The 21,904-nt window shown below is 41.4% G+C and overlaps 1 protein-coding gene across 1 annotated transcript; it reads left to right on the top strand.

The window, feature by feature from the left end:
* The first annotated feature begins 709 nt into the window (after positions 1-709).
* fbxw8 (F-box and WD repeat domain containing 8) lies at positions 710-21,904 on the top strand. The gene is made up of 11 exons (XM_084360799.1): positions 710-1,720; positions 1,806-1,910; positions 3,288-3,452; positions 3,811-3,899; positions 7,268-7,425; positions 7,558-7,754; positions 8,447-8,665; positions 15,768-15,895; positions 19,899-20,072; positions 20,571-20,687; positions 21,380-21,904. The coding sequence occupies exons 1-11, from the start codon at positions 1,247-1,249 to the stop codon at positions 21,543-21,545; spliced, it is 1,992 nt and encodes a 663-aa protein (XP_084216925.1). The 5' UTR covers positions 710-1,246; the 3' UTR covers positions 21,546-21,904.

Below are 21,904 nucleotides of genomic sequence, written 5' to 3'. Positions count from 1 at the left end.
TCATCTTTGCACATTTACACAACGAAAACTAGAAGAAGCAGAAGTTTTCTCGGCGCAAGAACTGAAGAACAAACTGTCTGAAGGACCTCACAACTTTACTTTACCGCCATTAACCTCCTGCTGCAGACTTTTTTATTGTCTGTAACAAGTGTCCACGCACATTCACGCCTTTACAGAAACAGATGTTTGCTCATACCCGCGTAACGTCTTCCTCTGTCGTAGTTTACTCAATTTAAAAACTGCGCAGGTGACGTGACGCAGGCTGTTTACTCACCTGTTGCTGGTGTTGCCGCCTCGCGCCCTACAGGTGTCGCCTCGCGACGACCAGCACGAGCACGGTGAAGTGTATCGCGGTGCGCAGGAGGCTCTTCAGGTGGCCTCGCCCGCTCAGCGCCGTCCCTCTGTCCCCGCAGGCGAACCGGCTCTCGGTCTCACCGGCCGCCCAGCTCTTCTCCAGCTGGTCCCCGATCGTCCGCAGGCGCGACGCGAGCAGCTGAGCCACGGAGCACGGCGAGGGTCGGCGGCCGCTGCAGGTGGAGTCACCGGGCCGGAGCAAAGGCTGGTCTATCGGCAGCCAGCACATCTTCTCTGACAGAGGAACCAGTCTTCTCTCTTTAAGTCTTGGAGATAAATGACCCTCCTTCTCCTCTCTCATCAAACCTTTACCGTGTTCGCGCCCCCCTTTCTCTCCCCTTCTCTCTCCCTCTCTCCCTCTCTCTCTCTCTCTCTCTCTACTGTATTATTCATGACAGTGTCACATGGTGAGGGGTTTACATCATCTTTTCCCAAAAGAGAGATGCAGTGGTTAACTGTTGAATCTCTCCTGTCTGGTTTGATCTGAGGAGTCTTTTGTTGTTGGTTGTTCTGGGACATTGTGTTCTCTTGTCTTATTTTTCAACTGGAAAAGATGCATTGTGTATTGTTTTTCAAATATGACCATCATGCTGCCATGGGATATGCAATATTTGCATTTAAGTCCAGCAGAATTGCCGGTTGTGGCCACAGAAACGTTTGTTATTCCCGAGAACTGCCGCTTCTATAATAAAAATGCGGAATTAAAAACTCCCGGAACTTTTGTGCAGCAGCGCCTTGTCCCTCCTCGGTCTGTTTATAGAGAAGGACATGTGCTTGTTTTGCGTCGGTGTCTAGCTGGGGCTTCCCTCAACTGGTCTTTACAACTAACAAATTGACACGACACCTCTCTGTGACACTGAAAAGTATGTTTTATCAACGATGATACAGAAATATGGCCGGGGAAGAACTCGCTGCGTTCAGGGAGCGTTGGAAACAAGAATTAACGACTAAAACAGATGAGCAGCGACCTGTTTGTGCTCCTTCTCATTCGGGGGATTCCTCAGGCCAGAGAGGCTCGAAAAATAAGTATTTTGAAGACTCGAAACAAAATCTAAACACGGCCTGTAATCCCTCAAGACCAGAGGGGGCTTGCACTGAGGACGAAGCATGTGTTGCTGCAAGAGGAGAGGGAGGTAAAGCTGCAGCAGAGTCAGAGGATCAGCCCGAGTATGTGGCCATTGCACATAGTTTGCTGGATGGGAGGACCAGCCCCCTGCTGGAGAGGATCCAGGAGGAGAGGACCAGGAGAAAGAGGCAGTATAACAGCATGACCAATGTCTGCAGTACATCCCTGCAGCAGCAGCAGCATCCTAAGAGGAAAGTCAAGAAGGACGTGAAGCTGCTGGATCAGCTCATTCATGATCTGGTATGAGGACGGTGATAAATGAGGCTGATGGTGAGGGTGGTGGCTGAACAGTATAACAAGTCTGTTTCCATTCTTTGTTTTGCAGAATGAAGTCAATGACATTCCCTTCTTTGATGTTGAGTTACCGTACGAGTTAGCCTTGAATATATTCCAATATCTCAACTGTACAGAGCTGGGCCGATGTGCACAGGTAAGCTGCTATTGTGCAACTATTCTTGGCAACAGCTTTACATCATGAAATGACACATACAAGAATGAGCCTCAAATGGACAGGTAATGCAAGCATGATTTCAAAAAAGTTGGGTGATCGTGAACATATGATTACCAGTTGCGGTAAGCAGAGCAGAGGGGTTGTCAGTGTTTAATACACACTGACATCTGCAAGATCAGGCGAAGGGTGAGTTACACATTATTTTGAGCTATTCCTTTTTGACATGTGCTCTGGAAATAGAACAAAGACACTATATTCAAAGTTTTACCTCATTAACTTAATTGATTTCTGTAAATACAACCTGTTTCTGAATTAGATGGTGGCAACGTGTTCAAAATAAAAGTTGGGACAGGTACAACCACAGACTGGGAAAGTTGTTCCCACAGGTAAACAGGGTCATTGGCAACAGGTGATAGTATCATGATCGGGTATGAAAAATGGGCGTCATCAAAAGTCATTCACAAGCAAGGATGAGGTGAGGTTCACCACTTTGTGAACACATGATTGTAAATAAACAATATTAAATTATTATTATAGGTGTTTGCAAACATTTGCATCCTGTTTTTATTTACATTTTACGAACTTTTTTGGAATCAGGATTGTATTATTTTTTTGTATATGGACCGTCTGAAGAAACTGCAAAGATCTCGTTACAGTTGGAAAGATAAATCTGTTGGCTCATGATATGAAGAATACAATAGAGACAAAACAAACAAACACAAAACAATGCAACATTAAGGTTAATGTTCTTTGATTTTAAATATCATTATAATCAAATATAATTATCACTATTTTCTTTTGAAATAGTGGACAGTTTTACAGAATCAGTCCTGTAACAATCATTCATATGTAGTCTGGGGTGGAAAAATCACAATTTGATAATTAAACAGCGAACATAAACTTGTGCAACCTTTAAGCCAAGGCTGCAAATGTTTAATTTCACTCTGAGGCATCACAAATAAAAAAAAAGTTTAGGTATAGTTTCGGTGGGGGTAGGGTATGAGCTAGCCTGCAGCTTGGAGGCATGGAGCAAAACAAGAAATCTCCCTCTGAAGATAAAAGTTAAAATTCATAAAATCCAGCAAACTTGCCCTCTTGTGCCCTTCCTGTAAACTGTACGGTCGTGAAGAACACTTTTCCCAACATGCAGGATTGCTTCGGGCAGCTTTAATACCATATTTGACTTAAATTACTATAGATTTGTAAATTACATCTTCCGTGGCCGACCTACACCACATGGTGCACAGGGTCCATCTGGCAGTCAGCCGGGCTCATTAAGCACAAATAAATCAAGTGATGCAAGCCTGTAATATATGCTGACTCAATCCACCGTCACACTGTCCAATCTCCTCCCAGGTGAGCAGGGCATGGAGAGTCCTCGCAGAGGACGACGTCCTGTGGTTCAAGATGTGCACGGGGGAGGGTTATCATCAGGATGCCAGCGTGTCCGACTCCCCCTGCTGGAAGAGCACGCTGCGAGACTGCAGGAACTCGGCCAAAGCGGTGTGCTCCAACTGGAAGGTGGGCTCGGGCTGTTCCACTGTGGTGAATCAGAATCACTGTTTGTTTTTCCACGCAGATTCAAAGCCCACGCATGAGTTAGTCTGCAGAAAGCAGTGTAGAATCTACAGTATTTTACAGTGTTTTGTATTTTAATTATAATAAAATATAATAAACACCATTCAAAATGGGATTTAACATAATGGGAGGCTCTGATGGGAAAGTTCTCCTCTGGTTTTAATTTTAGATAAAATATAACAAAGATTTTTGAAAGTCTTCATCTTCTTATAGTTAAATTACAGTTCTGCTCTTGTAACATAATATATTTGCGTTATGGACGGAGCAGTGTGTGTTTTCAGCTCTGTAATATTCTCTCTAGAACCGAGTGGGTTCCATCAGCCAGCTGCAGTTCGAGCTGGGGAAGGTGCTGTGTGACGTCAGCTCCTGTGACAACTTCGTCCTGGCCGGGTGAGTTCAAGGACTCCCGACATGCTTCTGACATCTGATGTGCGTTAACATTAGCTGCAACTCCCACTGCTCGTATACTCTGAATTAATCTGCTGTTCTTGTGTACCCTGTCGCTCTTGGTTATAAATCTTGTGATTTATGACTGGATGTTTCATTAGAAATATATCACATTTAGACAGATTGTGTTACGTAACACTGACAGATACAATGAAATGGTGATTGTATACTCAGGTATACTCAGGATCTAACAACCTTTAACAAAGATTTAAAGGGAAAAAATGTACAAAAGTCCTTCTACATTTTTATCCTCCTGAGGCATAAAATATGCAAAATCTCTGTTTTTTAAGTTTCAGCATTCTTCCTTTTGAAATTATATTTGTATATTTAAACCTTTAAACATCTTCACATCAACTGATTTCAGATCTGACAGTCTACAGTGTAACTAAATGACAGTGTTAGCAGAAATGTACACCTTGTGTTAGTCATGATTGATCAGATTTAGTAAACAATGCGGTTCAGTTTTTACCTTATCATGTTTTTGCATATTTTTATACCTGTAGCTTTTTATACCTCCTTGTTGGTGAGTACATGTGTGAATTGCAGCTGAGCTAAACAAACTTTGCCCTGAAACAACTGTGGTGAGGCAGTGATAGATTGTGAGGGCCCACAGGAGCCTGGTAGACTCTCCCACAAGGAGATGTGCAGCGTCTCCAGGGAGCGGTGTGATTAGATTCCCCTCGGTCCGGCTGTGTCTCACTGGGAGAGGACGGTGTGTTTGTATTTTTACAGATGGGCAGATTCAGGACACACAGTACCAAAACAGTATAGACATGAAATAAATCACTGCAAACATGCTCTTAAATCTTTCTTTTGATACCCTCTTTATCAGCAATTTTACAGCATCAATACTTTCCCCATTATCGGTACTTCAAGGGTCATTAAGCTAAGTGAAAGTACTTGAATTTCTTGAGCTAAAAGAATCAATGATGATTCAATTGCATCCAAAAAGATCTTTCTCTAAAACCAATAGAATGAGATTTGTCACTTGAAAGGCAACAGGAGACATTGCTTCATTAACCCAACAACTCTTGGAGTCACACAGTGACATAAAGGCCAAGTCTGTTGATTCTTCCTCGCATGAAGATCGCAGCAATGTGTGCACAAAGTTTCCCGCACAAAAAAGTTTCGACAGAAGTACTTGGATGAGATTCAGCATCATCATCCTGTTCTTCGCTGGCACTGAGGTGATGTACCAATTAAGCGAAAGTGTGTAATCCTATTGTTTACTTCCTGCCAGAACCCTGCGATGCCAGTCACACACACACATACGGACGCACACATGTACACCCTCTGCCACACTTGCTGTCACTGTGTCACTCGCGGTGGCTGCGAGGCGGATACTTGCTCAGACATGATGGTATCTGTGGAGGTGGTAACGCTGGCAGTTTGTCGTCTCCCAGAGTGAGAGCTCGTCGACTCGGGCGTAGAGCGAACAGAACTGAAGCCTGTTGAGTGGCAGGGGGTGACTGTATTCTTACTTGAGGAGGGGAGATACAGGCGGGGAAAGAAACACACATAGGTTGAGGGTGAGATCACATCCCAGTCTGTTTAAACTTGACTTTTACGTTGTGTAGTATTTAAGACGCATGTGTCATTAACACAACAAGTTATGAGATGTGTGTGATTGATGCAGACCTCTGTAGACCTCGACACTAGATTTGTCTGGTTGCCTTCAGGCACAGAAACAGCCGTCTCTGTGGCACAGTCATGTAGACAGAGGAAAAATGAAAGGCCAGTGAAGCAGTCACTGTTGCTTTGTTATTATTTTAAAGAGGGAGGGAAAAAATCTTTGTGTGAAGTAAAGGCTGCAACTAGCAATTAATTTCTTTAATGTTTAATCTGCTTATTGTTTTCTCTGTTTGTTGAGCAACATTATATAGAAACTGGCATTTTGCTCAATTTGTCATAAATACAAATCCCAGGTCTGTAACAATTTGTCAGACTTAACGTAGGTGCTAACTACAAACAAAACTCATTACGTCATAACAATGTCAAGTTTTGAAAACTTGTATGTTGAAGTAAACATGTATGTAACTCTGTGATCCTACCATCTCACTGAAGCTACATAGTGCAGAAACAAGTGATGGGGGGCAGAGTGGCTGAGACAGAGACACCATTCACCCTGTTACAAGACACTGTACCATCAATATGTAGTGTTGCTTTAATTGTTCTGTCTAAAAAATGTCAGAAAATACCAAACATCACAGTTTTCCAGAGGCCAAGATGACCTCTTAAAATGTCTTCTTTTGTCAACACAAACAGTGCAAAACTCAAAGATCTTCACATTGTGATCGCATATTACAGAGAAAAGCGACGAATCCTCACACTAATGAAGCTGGAGCAAGAAAATGTTGGCTCAAACAGCTCAAACAATTATCACGTCATCATTAATCATCATTAGTTGTCAGTCGACTACTCAATTAATTAATAGTTTCAGCTCTTAACATGCACCCACCTGATTTTTCAGGAAAGTTTGAAAAAACACTGGTACATATTAATTAGTTTGTGTTTGTGTTTTGTCGACAGAAATTTTACAAGATTTAAAAAGTGATTAATTATGCCCACATTTGCTGGTTGCACCTTCCCTAATATGAGAATTTGGGATCCACTTTTAAATTGCATATCTTTAAAGGGGCACCATGTATTTTTGGAGAAGAAATTCAAACTCAGAATTTTAATATTTACAATATTAATGAGGTAATGATACAAACTAAATATCATTTTTTTCCATAACTGAATAAACAAGCTGTTCTCAGAGGAAAATAAGGTCCTGAGTGAGAACACTGTTTGAAGCTAGAAAGGTGGCAGGGTCCGCCAAATACAAACTGTATGAAATTGTGTTAAGAGTTTATTTTATTTCGTTTTTTTAGGCATAAACAAATCAGTCACTGCAGATCTTTCTCTTCTGATTAAAATCTCTGTGAGGGAGTCAATGGGTTCATACATTCAGAGTTTTTTTATAACTGCGTAGGAGACTTCTAGCAAGGGCACCAGTCGGATAAACCAGTAAGGGGTGAAATGTTCAGCATTGTTCCGCCCAAACAACACCCCTGTAATCCTCGAAAGATCATGATGTAACGATTTCAGGAAACAAACTAACAACAAGTCAGAGTGAGGAAAGTGAGGAGAGTGTGAGAGGGGAAATGATTCAGTGGTGAGAGGGTGACGTCAGGTATTCTCGGAGAGACAAACTTCTCAGCCTGTGATGGAAAATGGGCGACGATCCTGCTGTTACATTCGTCTGCCTTTTTGTTAGAAACCTAAATATTTGAGTTGTGTATGATTAGAGTGCTTGTTTTGTATTTCAGGTACACATCTGGTGATGTGAGGCTGTGGGATACTCTGCACTGGGACTCGACGTCCTCTTACCTGAAGACTAACAGCCTGTCAGCTAACTCTGAGCCCAGACCTTATGTTAGCCACGTCCAGGTCAACGTCACAGTGGCTGCTGCTGCTTATGAAGATGGTGAGTGTGTGCATTTCTGTTTTATGCAGCGTGATCCTGTGGTCACAAACAGAAATATATTCATTCAAGTACACAGCTTAGCCGCCTTCCTCAGTTGTCAAGTTGTTACATTTTTCGCTATCTTGGCTGAAGGCTGCGTGGACCTGTGGAGCACAGAGACAGGTGGAGAGCCCATCCACCACTACCAGAGCCCAGGGAGGATCCAAGCCCTGGCTCTGAGCCCCGACAGCCCCGTCCTGGGCATCGCTGCCGGGCCTGACGTTCGACTGAACTGTGCAGACGATCGGGGCTACTGGAGGACACTTTGCCAGGCTCAGCTACCCAAGATTGTAAGTTAGATTCCCTACGGACATGAAATGCTCCATACTGATGTGTTATTGTGTTAATTAACAGGTTGCGCTTCACACATTTTCAGATTTATATCAGTGTAAATTGAATGTCTTTGGCTTTTGGGATAATGTTTTCACCGACCAAATTGTTTATACATTCATTATGTTATCCAGTTAATTAAGATACTTCTCAGTCGCAACCGTAAATTGTACAATAAATATGTAGCGTCATGAGGGACTGAAAACCACCTGTTATTCATACTCAAAACAAATAGGCGGCAGATTACCACTAGAGTAACCACCAACTGCTTCCAACTGTAGCTGCTGTTAGCTGGTTAGCTCAGTTAGCCGTGCAGTTAGCAGTCCGGACTGGGAGCTTGAAGCACAGGGTGAGTGTTTGTGTTTACACCACTAGAACAGGAGTTTTCGACCTGGACAGGCAAGGGCTAGCTGGTTAGCATGCTAACTTCAGTAGATAGCTTTGTAGGTTCTCTTCAACACAATATATTGACATCATCAAAACTGCTATTTCTTAACATGCTCTTGATAATATACTTACATATTGCTTGGTATGTATTGGCAACACCATAAATGCATGAAAGCATAAATTAAAGTTAAATCCTTGAATATAGCACTGTATGTATAAACCGCTGTGTGAGTAAAGTGTGTCTCTTGTCTTGTGTGTACGGCAGGTGGAGAGCCTGGTTTTGGTACCCGGCAGGGGGCAGCAGCACCCGCTCGCGGCTCTGACAGCAGGGGAGACCGTTTACTTGTTGGACCCCCGGGAGGAGGAGCCACGGGCGCTCCACTCAGTCTACGGTCATCCTGTGACCTGCCTGGATGCCTCTGACTCACATGTTGCATTTGGAGTGAAGCGCACGGACTGGCTAATGCATGATGGAGGAAACAAGGTGGGTTTGGTGTCCCTGCACCGATTTTGGGCAATATTAACAAAGAACTGCAGAGCTGAGGCTTGTTGGTATGATGCTGAAATGGGTCCCATTAGCTTGTGTTTTCTTGTCTTGTCCATTTTTGTAGGGCAAACTTACCTACAAGAAGGGCGTATTAATTTAAAAAAAATTAATTTAAAAAAAAGGAGCACTACTACTGTTTCTAACAATTTAGTTTTTAAGCATTTCATGTAACCCAGTGGCACATTTCTCACAGAAAACAAGCACAAAAACTATGTTAATGAGAAAGTGTTTAAAAAGATAAGTCTTAAGTCTGGATTCATGACTCCATCTGCTGCCCATGTTGCTTCATTGACACTGCAAGGTTGATCAATTCTTACTATAACTACCTGAAAATCCAGCTGAATGAATTGTACCATAATATTTTCATCCACCACCTTGTTTGCAGCAGGGAAACAACCAATATGGGTCCAGATCCAATGGGTCCAATATGGGTTGATCACAAGTCAATGCTTAAGACTAATTCAAGCCAAGTGAGCTAATGATTTTACAAAAAACCTCAAAGAAATACTGAAAGTTAAAATATTACAATGCACAGCATTCTGATAATACAAGTGTAACAACAGTGTTAATGTTAAACTCACTGTTGAGTAATGCAGTAACGCAGTCAGGAAAAGACTAGCTGTGTTTTTGAATTGACTATATATGCCAACTACCACCAATTCACACATTGGGATGATGATTGTCTAGTCAATTGTGAGCAGCACTCTAGTATGTGCAGAATATGGCCTGACGCTCTTGCGTTTGTATGTTAATGGAACTGATGGAGCTGTATCAAGGCCTCTTTTTGTGCTTTTGGGAAATGGAAAAGTCTCAGGAAGACAAATAAAGCTAAAAAAAACCTTGAATGTTGACAAGTAGATTGCAAAGCTTTTGAACTTTGTAGCTGGATTTTAGATAAATAAATCGAAAGACTGTACTAATTGAAATGAAAGGTTTCCAATATAGTTAACAAGGTCATTTGTGCTCTCAACAGGTGCATAATAAAAAAATGGGAAGTAAATAATTTCCCTCCCCAAATGGACAGACACACATTTTCTTTTAGGGACGCATTTCATTGAGAGGAGAGCAGTGAGGTGAGGCTTTGGCATGAGGCCATCATCAGTTTAATCACTGGCGTATAGCTGAAATAACCATCTTCAGGGCTCTCGCTTAAATGAATTAAACTCTTTTGGGGAAAATGTGCCTTTTAAATGTGGAGCACACTTTTTTTCTGATCCATACTTTTAGCTGATTTGAAATTTATGTAGTATTCCGAACAAAGACAGTTCTATAAAGTCAGTACATCTCATCTGTGTAAATGTAAACTAGGTCCCTTGACAGTGTGATCATTACTACTTTGGGTCCCCTTAGAAATGAATGTCATGCATCTGTAGGGGGTTTGTTTATAGTAGATAGTATAGTAGATCTTAAATAGCGACAGGCCCTCCTTGGGCACTGCTTCTAATTACTACAGCCTTTATGGGTACTTTGATAAACTGCTGCTCCCTGAGCTGCATCTGTTTGCTTCTAATAATATTGTGTTTCTAAGGACCTCATGCCACCTAATTGACTCTTAAGCCTTTATTTAGAGAGTACAAAGAGCCACGAGACAAACTATTCTGTTGGGATCAGGAGGCAGCTCTGCTGCAGTCATTATGTTTCCAAGTTCACCACATCAAGATCATTTTTTGTCAACGTTAATGGATGAAACAAATGATAAAGAGAGCGGTTGCATCGAAAGAGTATTGTTTCATTTAAAAATCAGATGTTAGTTGCCGTAGAGACTGGACAAGTGGTGGCTTTAAAACGGCAACTACCACTGTGTGTGTGTGTGTGTGTGTGTGTGTGTGTGTGTGTGTGTGTGTGTGTGTGTGCGCAGCACTCTGTTTGTGATTGACATGTTTTTGGCAAAGCTTCTCGCTGACATCACCGCCTATTAGAAAAGCACAGCTGACATCCAGCAGCTCTGATTCAGTAGCAACACTAAAGCACCACACAGTGGACCGAGGAGAGAGTAGCAGTGAGGGAGATAACAGCCTCACTTATCATACAACAAAGCTACATTGGCTGATGTAGGGGCAAAAAAATCTACTAAGTATTTTTTGTTATTATTTTTATCAGCTATATATTCAGAAAGAAACTTTTAAAAAAAAAAAATTTTTTTAATCTAAATTATTCAAGGGGGTTTAACTGAGAGCAATGCTTTCTTTGTCAGATTCAAACAGTTACACATTCAAACCTGGAAGCAGCTCCACTGGAGCAGTTAGGGTTAAGTGCCTGGCTCAAGGGCACCACAGTGGTGGTAATGAGGGAGGTGTAGACGCTGCCTTTCACTTACCCCACCCAAACTTATTCTGCCAGTCTTGGGGGTCACTGGTTCACTTCTCTGGATTTTGATAATTTAATTCAAAACTAAAATAATTAGAATTAATGAATTAATGAATGAATGAATCGGTGGTTTGGATTGATCAGAGACTGATTCTCCAGTGTGAGAATCAGCTGCTTCTCTCACAGACAATATGAGTAAACTGTTATGGGAAAAATAATCGACAGATCAATTGATTTTAAGAAAATACTCATCAGTTGTTAAAGTTTTATCCCATTACTGGTAATTTTGTTTGTTTGAATCTTTCTACTTACTGTCGTTGTCAAATGATACATTTTCTTGTTGTTTTATTAGGACTTACGTGGTGTTTTTTCCTTGTTTTCTTAGAAGACTTGAGCAGACTCTCTAGCAGTTGCTGGTGTAGTCCTTCTGAAAACCAAATTAAACATGAGCTAGTTTTTTGATCTTGTTTATGCAAATAAATTTGTCTTGACTTAAGTTAATAAACACAGCTCAGTGGACCGCCAATTAAATAAAAGTAATCAATTTTTGTCTTCAGCAGTATGATTAATAATTAAGGAAGAAAGCTGCCGTTGCTTTCGTACTATGCTATACAGAAACAAAGAAAGACTTTTTTGAAAGTCTTCCCATGTTGAGCTTAGCCCAGACTTCCATCTAAATTACGCCAATTCATGATTTGCATACCTCTCTTACTAATTAAAATATTTCACAAATTTAATTAACCTGTCTGTCACTCTTTTCGCACTTCTGACAGCAATTTCATGCTGTGAGGAAGACAAAGCATAAATTGGCTGCAACAGTTGGTGATGCCAGATATTTTTTATGCAACCTTTAGTAGGAAAACATATGCTTCATTAAAATCTGTCAGAATGCATGGAGCTGGCATCCAAGAAAGTCATCTCACACCTTTTTGCCTGGCAGGAAAGTGAAACATTTTCATTTGCAGCGTTTTGACTCCGATGAACTCAACCACATTGTCGTGTTTTTGTTATCTTGATTCAAACTCAGCGGTGATCACTGGGTTTGCTGCAGCTTCCTCTCGAAATCTGACAGCTTAAAGCAACAAAGCTGCTTTGTGTCGATGATAGAAGATTCTTTATCATATTTTGGCATGCGTTCTCATTTGAGCTTGTGGCTTTGGCTTCAAGTCTTCCCAGTCTTTGTTGGTGTTGTCAGTGGGTGTGTTTAAGTGTGTGTGGTCGGAGCCAGTCTCCAGATCCTCATTACTACTGGCAACCTTCTTGCCAGTGGACTGGGGGGCACCCAGGCATCCACCCAGCTCGTGGCTGGGCATTCAACACATGCTGGCATCTCCACTGGCAAACTATCACTGCGGTGAATCTAACGCAGAGCACAAGTGCTGTCAGAAACCCTGTCATCCTCTCATTACCTCAAGTTCGGAGGGCTGGTTGGACGTGCGGAAGGCTGAATGAGCGGTTTGATGTACAGTATGTATGGCCATGGGGTTTATAGATGTATGGATAGACACAACATGGATCAGATCAGGATTAAGACATCAGTAAAACCCTGAACAGTTTGTTTCTCTGGTTAAAAAAAGAAAAGAACGACAGAAAGAGAAACAAGTAAAATGTGTCTTTAAACAAGCTCCAGCGACACAGCTAGACATGTCAGCCATCCAGCTCATGTGTGAGTGAATCTAATGTGAGTTTTGAATATTTAAAGTCATCACAGCAGAGGTTGGGAAGTGATGATTAAAGTGAACCTGCAAAACCACGTTTGACGGGAAATGTGCATCTACTTGTGGTGCACATTTCTACTCCTCAGCTAAGCTGTAACGTTACCTAGCACAGAGTCTCTCTCAGCCTGTCGTTCATTATTAGGTGCATGCATGCTTCCTTCTGCACGTTGATACGGTTGGCGAGTGTAGTTCAATAGAAAGAAAATAGTTCCTACATGAAACTGCGCGCAAGCCGGTCTGTAGATCACATTGTGTAACTGGGTCATGATTTTAGGAAAGAGACATTGCTGTTGAGTTTTAAGTATTTTTGTACACATGTACGGTGACATTCAGGAAGTTTGTGCCTTTAGACACCAGGGTGGATTCTTATCTTCTTAATTCATCTTGCCTTTGTTTAATTAGTTTGAGAAACAGCCAATAGCTTCCAACCACAAAGCACTAATGAGCCAAAAATCTCAACTAAACTACTGTTTGTGATTTGGCTTTTTTGCACTCTTGTTCCTTCGCTACTGGCCTCTGGTTTGTCCAGGGCGAAGTCAAGTTCAACTGCACACAGGCTTCTCTGCAACTGTGGAAATATGCTTAATAACACAAAGATTGTATCCTTAAAAAATAACAAGTGCATGTATCCAAAAGTGGCATCTGAGCTTCAGAAGAGTTTCAAAAATAATTGACTGACTTAAAGCAAGTTTGAGACCCTGCACCCAAATGGCATAAAGCACAAGCCTGCCATTATCCTGCATCTGGTCCAGTGTGCTAATCTCTGTTTGTCCACATGTTGTCGAAACCAAATGTAGCTCTGAATCCATATTTATTTTAGATGTGGGTGTTTGTGTATGACGGGGATGGGCAATCACTGAAAGCCAGCAGTCTGAAACCTTTCTGCTTTCTCTCTACTCGACGGAGTGTTAATCAGAGCGAATTCAGCTGGTGGAGTCTTCTTATGCCGACAGTCCACCCTCCGCTCCACATGCTCTTCCCTCCTGCTTTATGATATTCCACTTAAGATTAATCAAACTCTACTCTTTGGCCAAATTTGTTCAACAATAAAGGCAACGGCAACATTTTCAAAAGTGCAGCAATAATTGCGAAATTCTTCATCTTTTTAAAAGCAGAGAGAGTAATTGCATTAGCATCCCAGCGCAAGCCACCATTAGACTGTCCTTTGTCTGCAAGCACCCACAAGAGCTCCAGCGGGTGCATTAACCTAACAACTCCTCTATAGTCATGCTCGTGATTATTCTTCCTCAGGACATAATGCTGCTGTCTCTAAACAGCCCCCAATGTGATCACAAAGCGGCTCCCTCAGCGGCATTTCTTCATTTTAGTGGGCTGATATTTTATTAAAAAATATCTTCCAGAAACTGTAATGATTCATCGAGAACAGCAGGCTGAACCTCATTTCGGCACCCCCCCTTCCTCCGCCCGCTTTCTCAACTCATCCCCCTCTCCTCCCCTGTCCAAATTCTATCAAGCTGTCATTTCAAAGTCCGGTGTGATTTGTGCTTTGCCCCGGGGTGGTACACAATTAAAGCTCTGCTTGGCCCAAATCAGGGACACACAAAAATTACTGGCACTTCCTCGAGGCTTACATCATGCCTCCCTTCCTTCAAACTTCTTTATCTTTGTCACTGTCCCTCCGTCTCTCTCTCTCTCTCTCTGGTTTTCTTTTTGTCTTCTACCTCCTGGCTGTCTTTCTCCCTCCATCGCTCGGTTTAATTTCTTTATCGTTTTAATTATTCAAAGTCAATTTTGCCTGGCGGTTATCCTGTTTGTTCTGTCTCATTTGGATGAGAAAACAGCAGCTGCTAATTGACCAATTAGGACAGCTCCAGATGACATCATTGTAAGTTGATAAAGAAAGTTTGCCGCAGCCGTCGAGCCAGAGGCAACGGTTTGCATCTCTGTCCAGAACTGATCTACGCCCCGAGGCTCATTACCTCAAGATTTATCGATTAAGTGCTGCTTTTAGTTTTTAATCAACTAGGAAGGTATCACTTCAGTCAGCTGTGTCTTCTGTATGATAAAGACTATAAATTGGAGATTAGAAGGTAAAAAAAAAAAAAAAAACAAGATTTTAAGGATTTTAATAAGCTAAAAGCTGAGTGTGTTAGATTTCTTTTTTAAAATTGTTATATATATATTTTCTTTTCATATTTATGTTTTGATTAGTGTATAATCACCTAAAACTCAGTCATTGTGTTTTCCATACCTTAGAACGAGCCTTTTATATCTACAGAGGGAGCGTGTCCAAGGAGTTCGTCATGCTGCAAGTTATCAGTCTAGCTTATTAAGACAGGGAGGTAAAAGAGCAGACTTTAAGCTTTGATTTAGGTTTGTATGAATTGTAGCACTTTTTATCATAATTACCCAATTTTAAGGGGCAGAAAGGAATTGGACAATTGTCATGGGGTTAAATAAAGTGTTTGGTTTTTTTTTGCAATTACTGTCTTAAACCAATAAACATCTACAGACGCTTGTTATATTCCATGATGAACTTTAGTTTCTGACTTTTGGCCTTTAGTCTGGTCACATAAGTTGGACCGAGTTCAGGCAACTGATATGACCAGTCACAATCATCTTACTGTTTGGTTCCTAAAGCTCCTTGTTTGCTTTGGTTGTGCATTTAAAGGTGCTATTTGTAAGAAAAGTTGATTGTTGAGTCTCATTCCCAACTGGGGTTGTAAGTCATTGCTTTGTGACAAGGGGGAAAAGACTGGAAAATACGCACATGGGAGAAGTTATCCTTTTATTGAATTATGATGTTCTAGGAACAAGACCAACATGGCGATATCTGATAAAGCCTCCTGCTGTATTGTGTTAACGTTAAGACTACAAAGTCCTACACAGCTCATTAAACACTGACGTCCAACCCTCAGAAGCTTCAAGTTAGGTCTTTAGACGCATACTCAGCATGTCAGACTGGGCTTACACATTTAGCGGTTCTGCATCTGGTGGTTGACATGATTTAGTATTTTGAGTGATTGATGTTTACGTGGATGCTTGCTTCCCAGATCCATGTCTACAGCCTAGAGACGGGCAAACCTGTGGCTTGTGTCGGCAGCTCCCCGGGAGATTTCACTTGCATCAACCTGAGAGACGCGCCTCCTCATCTGCTGGTGTGTGGCAACAAAGACAGGAGGTAGGACACAGAAAAACACACCCTTTCACACAGATGGGGATGGAGATCATGCACAAGGACAGAATCTCCCCTTAATGAAGCTCTTTGATTTATTTAAACATCACAAATAGTTGAAACTGAGCCAAGAACTTAAGCTGACAAGAGCGGCTGTTAATAGTTTTTTTTTTCATAGTGACACCTAATGAGGAAAGCTGAGCTGCAGCGGAGAACAGGTGTTAGGAAAGTGTGTGTGAGAAGACAAGGCCCTATTCAAATTTTGCATTATTAATGCTTCTAAAAGCTCGTAAAAAAATAAAACAGAGGCATTGAAATACTTAGATGTGAGACGTTTTGTTCTTTTTGTTGAATACAGATGTCTGTCTGTCTGTTCTATTACCTGGGATACTATACAAGACAAAAATCTGGCCGTCATCCCGACCAGCAACAACGCACGCATCCATGCATCCAGGCACACACTTGCCACATCACTAACCTGGCTCTCCAGATGAGGAAAAGACACATAAAAGAGCCATTCTCATCCATTCTGTACTTGTTAGCGGCTGCTGCGGTGCACGAGCTGGCAGGAAAACAAAAATCCCTGGCGCGTCTTGGTCCAAAGCTGCCCCCACTGTTTCTATTCAACACCAAATCCATCTGGCCGTTAAGTAGTTGGCTTAAAGGGAAAGACAGACCATATCATATTGTTTAGGATCTGCATTTTTTTTCCCTTTTCTTACCAGTTATGACAGTACAACAAATTGCTCCTTTAAAGATGTTTCGTCAAGTGCCAGAAGAAAACACTGAGCATTGTTGTGATTGTTCTCTGCCTCGCTATTCGGTTTTTGCTTTGTGATAGATGTGTAGTTTTGTTCAGAGAGATTCACACACCAGCCTGGCTCTTCCACTTTGGCCCCAGCTGATGCACAATTGAAGACAAATGGAAATGGTGGAGAGTGAGGGACAGTCGGCAACCTTGGCGCTCTGACAGGGTGGCTGAAGGCCAAGGCCTAATGCATCCCTTCCTTTTGTCCAAATGATTTTTGTCCCTCTGTTTTTTGTACGATCCAGGGAGAAAATGAGGGGTCCTGATAAGAGCTGTTTGGAAGACGGCCACATCTGTGCAAACGAGAAAGATGTGGCCAAAGAGCAAAAGTGGGTACAGTAAGAGACAGGGAAGAAATAGTGCGTGTCATACCTGTGGTTATTGGTCACTTATTATTATGCTGGACTGCACTTTTAGAGTCCAGCCTCGAGACCACTTTGCTGAACTCTCGCACTTCACTCAACTTTGTCCTGTCCAATTTAAAAACTTTAAATGTCCTCAGCGTCATTTTTAGTCCCACTAGCAGCATGGCTCCAGGGATGGTAATGTTGGTCCGTTGGTCTGGGTCCGCCACATTAATCCGGAATGAAACCTCTCAAAACTTATCCAGGGAAAATACACGGACGGTATAATAAGTGGATGGTTTTTAAAAATGCAGCCAGTGTGCCTTGAACCTGCATTCTTTCTAACGGCCAGCACAGGGAGACTTAAGTGGCAGCAACAAGAAGTCTGATTGTGTGTAAGCTTATGAGAATATGACTCTACTTCTGATTTTATTTACTACCTCAGTAAAAAGTTTCCTAACGAGTTTATTGTCTAAATCGCTAGTGTCAATCCCATCAGTGTATTTTCCCCAGCTTCAACCTCTCATTCAAATAAAAAATGAATGACATTCCCATCAGCCTCAGCTTTTGTGATAATTAGCAAACATTGTAATGCTAAACTAAGATGTTGAACATCATAAATATTAGAGCTGCTAAAGATCACCATTTTAACTTTGACATCGTAGCACGTTAGAATGCTGATTTTAGCATTTAGCTCAAAATCACAATACCTAAGTACAGGCTAACAGAGGTGCAAGCATAGAGTCTTTGTATTGTTTCCCTCCAAGTTTAACTTATATAATATGTAATATTCGGTTCATAGAAAAGTCAAAAGAAGTCAAAACTTCAATGCTTGTGCTGAAATGTGTTGGTCAAAAAATAAAGTGGGTTAGGGTTTTTTTCTTCTCAGTTGACTTTGGAAGTAGTTGAAGTTGTACCAGAAACCTCTACTCTGCTTCTATAATATTTTGTTTCTAACAAAAAAACCACATATAATATGTAATGCTCTTCAAACTTCTCTCTAGCTATGTATTTGATACCGAAGAGTAGAGTGCTCCTTCCTGTTCATATTTAAACCCCACGGCCTCATTCTTGACTCCCTGATCTTGGAAGAAAGAAGGATACAGGTGGTCTTAACTCACAGGTTGTGAGAGCTACTGTCAAATATGACTACTTGGAATCATTAACTCCCAGGTTCCCATGAAACCTAATCCTCGGCGTATAAAGATTACACACTGAGTGGAGTTATCTGAGCCTCTCCCTCACTTCTCTTATTAGACAGAGCTCCTCCTGATTAATGAAGAGGGGCCTGGCCACTGACAGCTCACTGAAGACAGAGCCGCCTCCAACATTAGATTTATGGTTCCTCGCGGCCTGCCAGTAATGTTCAGTCTTCATTGTTTAAACGTGCCTCCATCACGTAATGCCTCTAGACAGGCGAGAGTATATGCAGACAACAAGTCCACGGTGCCCATTTAGCCATTTAACTCTGACTCTTTTACAAAGATTTTGGAAGCGGAAATGAAATCTGTCCGAGTCCCCACAGTGAATTTGATTATGGTAATGAAGTCTTGGAAGAAGGTTGAGCCTGGATGGAGTCATGTCCTGGATGCTTTCAGCTGCAATAAAGCCGCAGTGACAACAGATGGAGCTGCAGGTCCCCTGGGCTTGTGTTTGCTCATGAAACCCAGAAATCCTGCTCTTACTGCCAGTTATCCATAATAAACACTAATACAGATATCACTTTAGTAATGACCATAATAATAGTAATTATAATGTCATAAAAGAATAAATAACACGTATCCCACAGCAGAATGTGTTAGGTTTGTCATAGAAAGGACTGAAAAACAGATATCCAAACCAGAATATTTAAGTTCAGTATATGAGCAATCAAAAATAAAGACAAAGATATTAAAACAAAAATTGTAACTTTAATTAATTTTAAAAATAGAGATAACAAAGCTAAGAGTTAATTAAAGTCAAATCACACCAAGTCTACGGAACAGCATTTAAAAAAAAGATGAATTTTAAAATGCGCTTTAAATGTGAAGATTATTAGTAATTTCAATGTTGACAGTGGTTTGCATCATTTTGTTATTGTCATGTATACTCACCTGCTTTATGTTAACACCCCCTACTCCATATGCTCTCATCTAAATTCTGTTATGTAGTTGTTTTTGCCTTTTCCTCTGACCTGCCGTTACAAAACTCCATTTGCACCATAATGAAGTTTTAAGCTCTCGTTGGTTTCTGTCTGTATGCAACACTTTCTCTGTATCAACACAAGTGTATTGTTCTTACTGGTCCCCTTCCCAATAAAAAGTGGTAAATATATCCTAATATCACAAGTTTAAATCATGTGATATTTCGGTGAAGGCCAGAGCAAATAAGAGTGGATTTTCATTTGCCTTGGCACATGTGCTTCAGATTGTCTTTGGTCTCTTGGCTGTAAGTTGAAAAGTTCCTTCAAAAGTGAGCATAGTGTCCCTTTGTCTGTAAATGAATGCACTGTTTGACAAACTGTGCTCTCTCTTGTGCAGCCTTGGACTCCTCCGCCTCTGTTAACAGGAAGTGAAATCTAGAATTACCATGCTTCAATGGAAGTGACTGATACTGTTGTACTCACACTGCTTATTATTCTTTTACTGGTCTCACAACTTGAGTGTTGGAGGAAAACAAGGAAACGCAAATATGAAACTTAATTTGTTTCACTAGATACTGCAGTATTTTAAGTGACTAGCAACAACCTCTGACCCATAAGCACATAATGCATTATGTTTCCCAACTGACCTACCTAACTGCGATGACATTTCAAAACTAAGCAGCACTTTCTCAATAAATTAATTGCAATCGTTTGTTCATCTCTGCTGTCATTCAGGGTGAGGGTGTTCGACCTACGAGCCGGCTCATCTGTGGCATCCCTGTACGCCCACCACCTAGGTGTCACCTCGGTGCAGGCAGGCGACTGGAAGATCGTGAGCGGCGGCGGCGAAGGGTTGGTGTGCGTGTGGGAGATGAGGATGGGAGCGAAGCTGTGGGAGATGCACAACAGGTGGGATTTTTCTTTCCTCTGAGCCGCAGAGAGGAAAAAAAAACAGACGTGCAGTCAAACAGTTTTCAAAAATGTGACATCTGTTTTTGTAGCTGAGCTGAGCTGTTTGTTTCTAACACATTACAGCTGTGAAGTGTGCCTTTGAGATTTGAGTTAATTAAGACATGTACAAAGCCCAGATTTTGTTTTCTTCTCATTGCGGTGTCTTATTGTTCTCGAAAAGTTTCACAAATAAGATTTTATTTCTGTTATTTGCCAATTTAGCACCGCATCCACATGGTCCAAGTTACAGAAAAAATTTAACTGTGTGCAGCTTTTTGCTTTTCACTGATCAGAAAACATTAACTGTGCAACATTTAAGTGATAAAATCAGAAATTAGACATTTTTTTAGATTTAGTGTAGTTGCCTCAGGAACCATTTGTACAAAAAGACCAACATGTACAAGTAAAAATGTATGTATGTCATACTGAAGGTGTTGTTTTCTGTCTTGGCTGCAGGCATCCTGTAAGGCATGTACGCTTCAATACCAGCACCTTGGTAACAGCCAACATCCCCGATGACAAGTCGCCAAGGGGGGCCTGCATCACAGACGATGACCTTACAGCTCACCGCAGGTCACTGAACTCCCTCCCACACTCTTCTTCTTTTTTTTTTTTAAACAGGGATCTTTTCTCTACATCCACTTACCATTTCCGACGAGCTTGCACAGCTGCTGAGTCAGAGATATTTGGTCATTAACAGCTGCTCTGTACCTTTTATATAACGCGAATCCAACCTTGTAACATTCTTAAAGGATTATGTGATATTTTGGGAAATAGGTATATTTTTGTTTCCTTGCAGAGAGAAGATTGATATCACTCTCGCATGCTTGTATGGTAAATATGAGGCTACAGCCAGCAGTAGATTAGATTAGTTTAGCAAGAAGACTGGAAAGGAGGTGAGGCAGGTGGCCTGGCTCTGTCCACAGGAAAACCCCCCACAGGAAAGTGACTCCCTTTAGTCACTGGTCCTGGCCAAGAAATAGTCTTGACACATAACTGCCTGTAAAACCCCAAATAGTTGTTTTTAGTCTTTTGTACAGATTAAACAAAAAAGATGTTTCTCACATTGGGAGCACATGATCTCACAGACAACCTGCTGCTCCTGTGTTACAAGTTGTTGCGGTAAATGAAAACATCCCAAAAATTAGGAGCATTTTTTCTGTTCAACAGTCATTGGTCATTCGTCTAAACCTCATAATGTCAAGCATCCAGTATGAACAGCACTTGAACAAATCAAATAAGTCATTTTTGTTTTCTTCCTTCAGACACAGGGGAGTCATCTGCCACTACGACTTCTCTGAAGACGCGTTATCACAGGATCACGTCCTGCCCATCTGCAGGTCCGACTTCACCGAGTCATACGGCTACAACTACAACATCGGCCTGGCGATGCCTTACGACAGGCTGTCAGGCTCCCATCCATCCCACTGACATGCGGTTCTCTTAACTGCATCCAGGCTCAGTTTTTAACTGAACAGACAACAGAAACTTTCATCCTTTAACAGTTTGATTCTGCAAACTGTATCATTTATTTTACTACTTTCCTTTTAGTACCCTTGTCAAATACTTTTGGAAATGTAACATTTCATTTTTAAAGTATCTCTGTATGTGCTGCATTGGTATTTGTAATTTAAAACGATGAATTCTGCTTCCCAGATGTTGCACAGGATCTCAGCTTTGTAAACCATGACTGTAAAATTAATGAATTTTTAAATCACGTTTGGCTTTTTGGATTTGATTCAGTTCTGCTGTGCAACATCACAGCAATAAAAAATGTCATTTCTACCTCA

The sequence above is a fragment of the Pagrus pagrus genome, assembly GCF_965226575.1.
Source record: "Pagrus pagrus genome assembly, chromosome: 8".
Classification (NCBI taxonomy): domain Eukaryota; kingdom Metazoa; phylum Chordata; class Actinopteri; order Spariformes; family Sparidae; genus Pagrus; species Pagrus pagrus.
The sequence above is the reverse complement of the archived record's forward strand: the minus strand, read 5'-3'. Positions and strand labels throughout refer to the sequence as shown.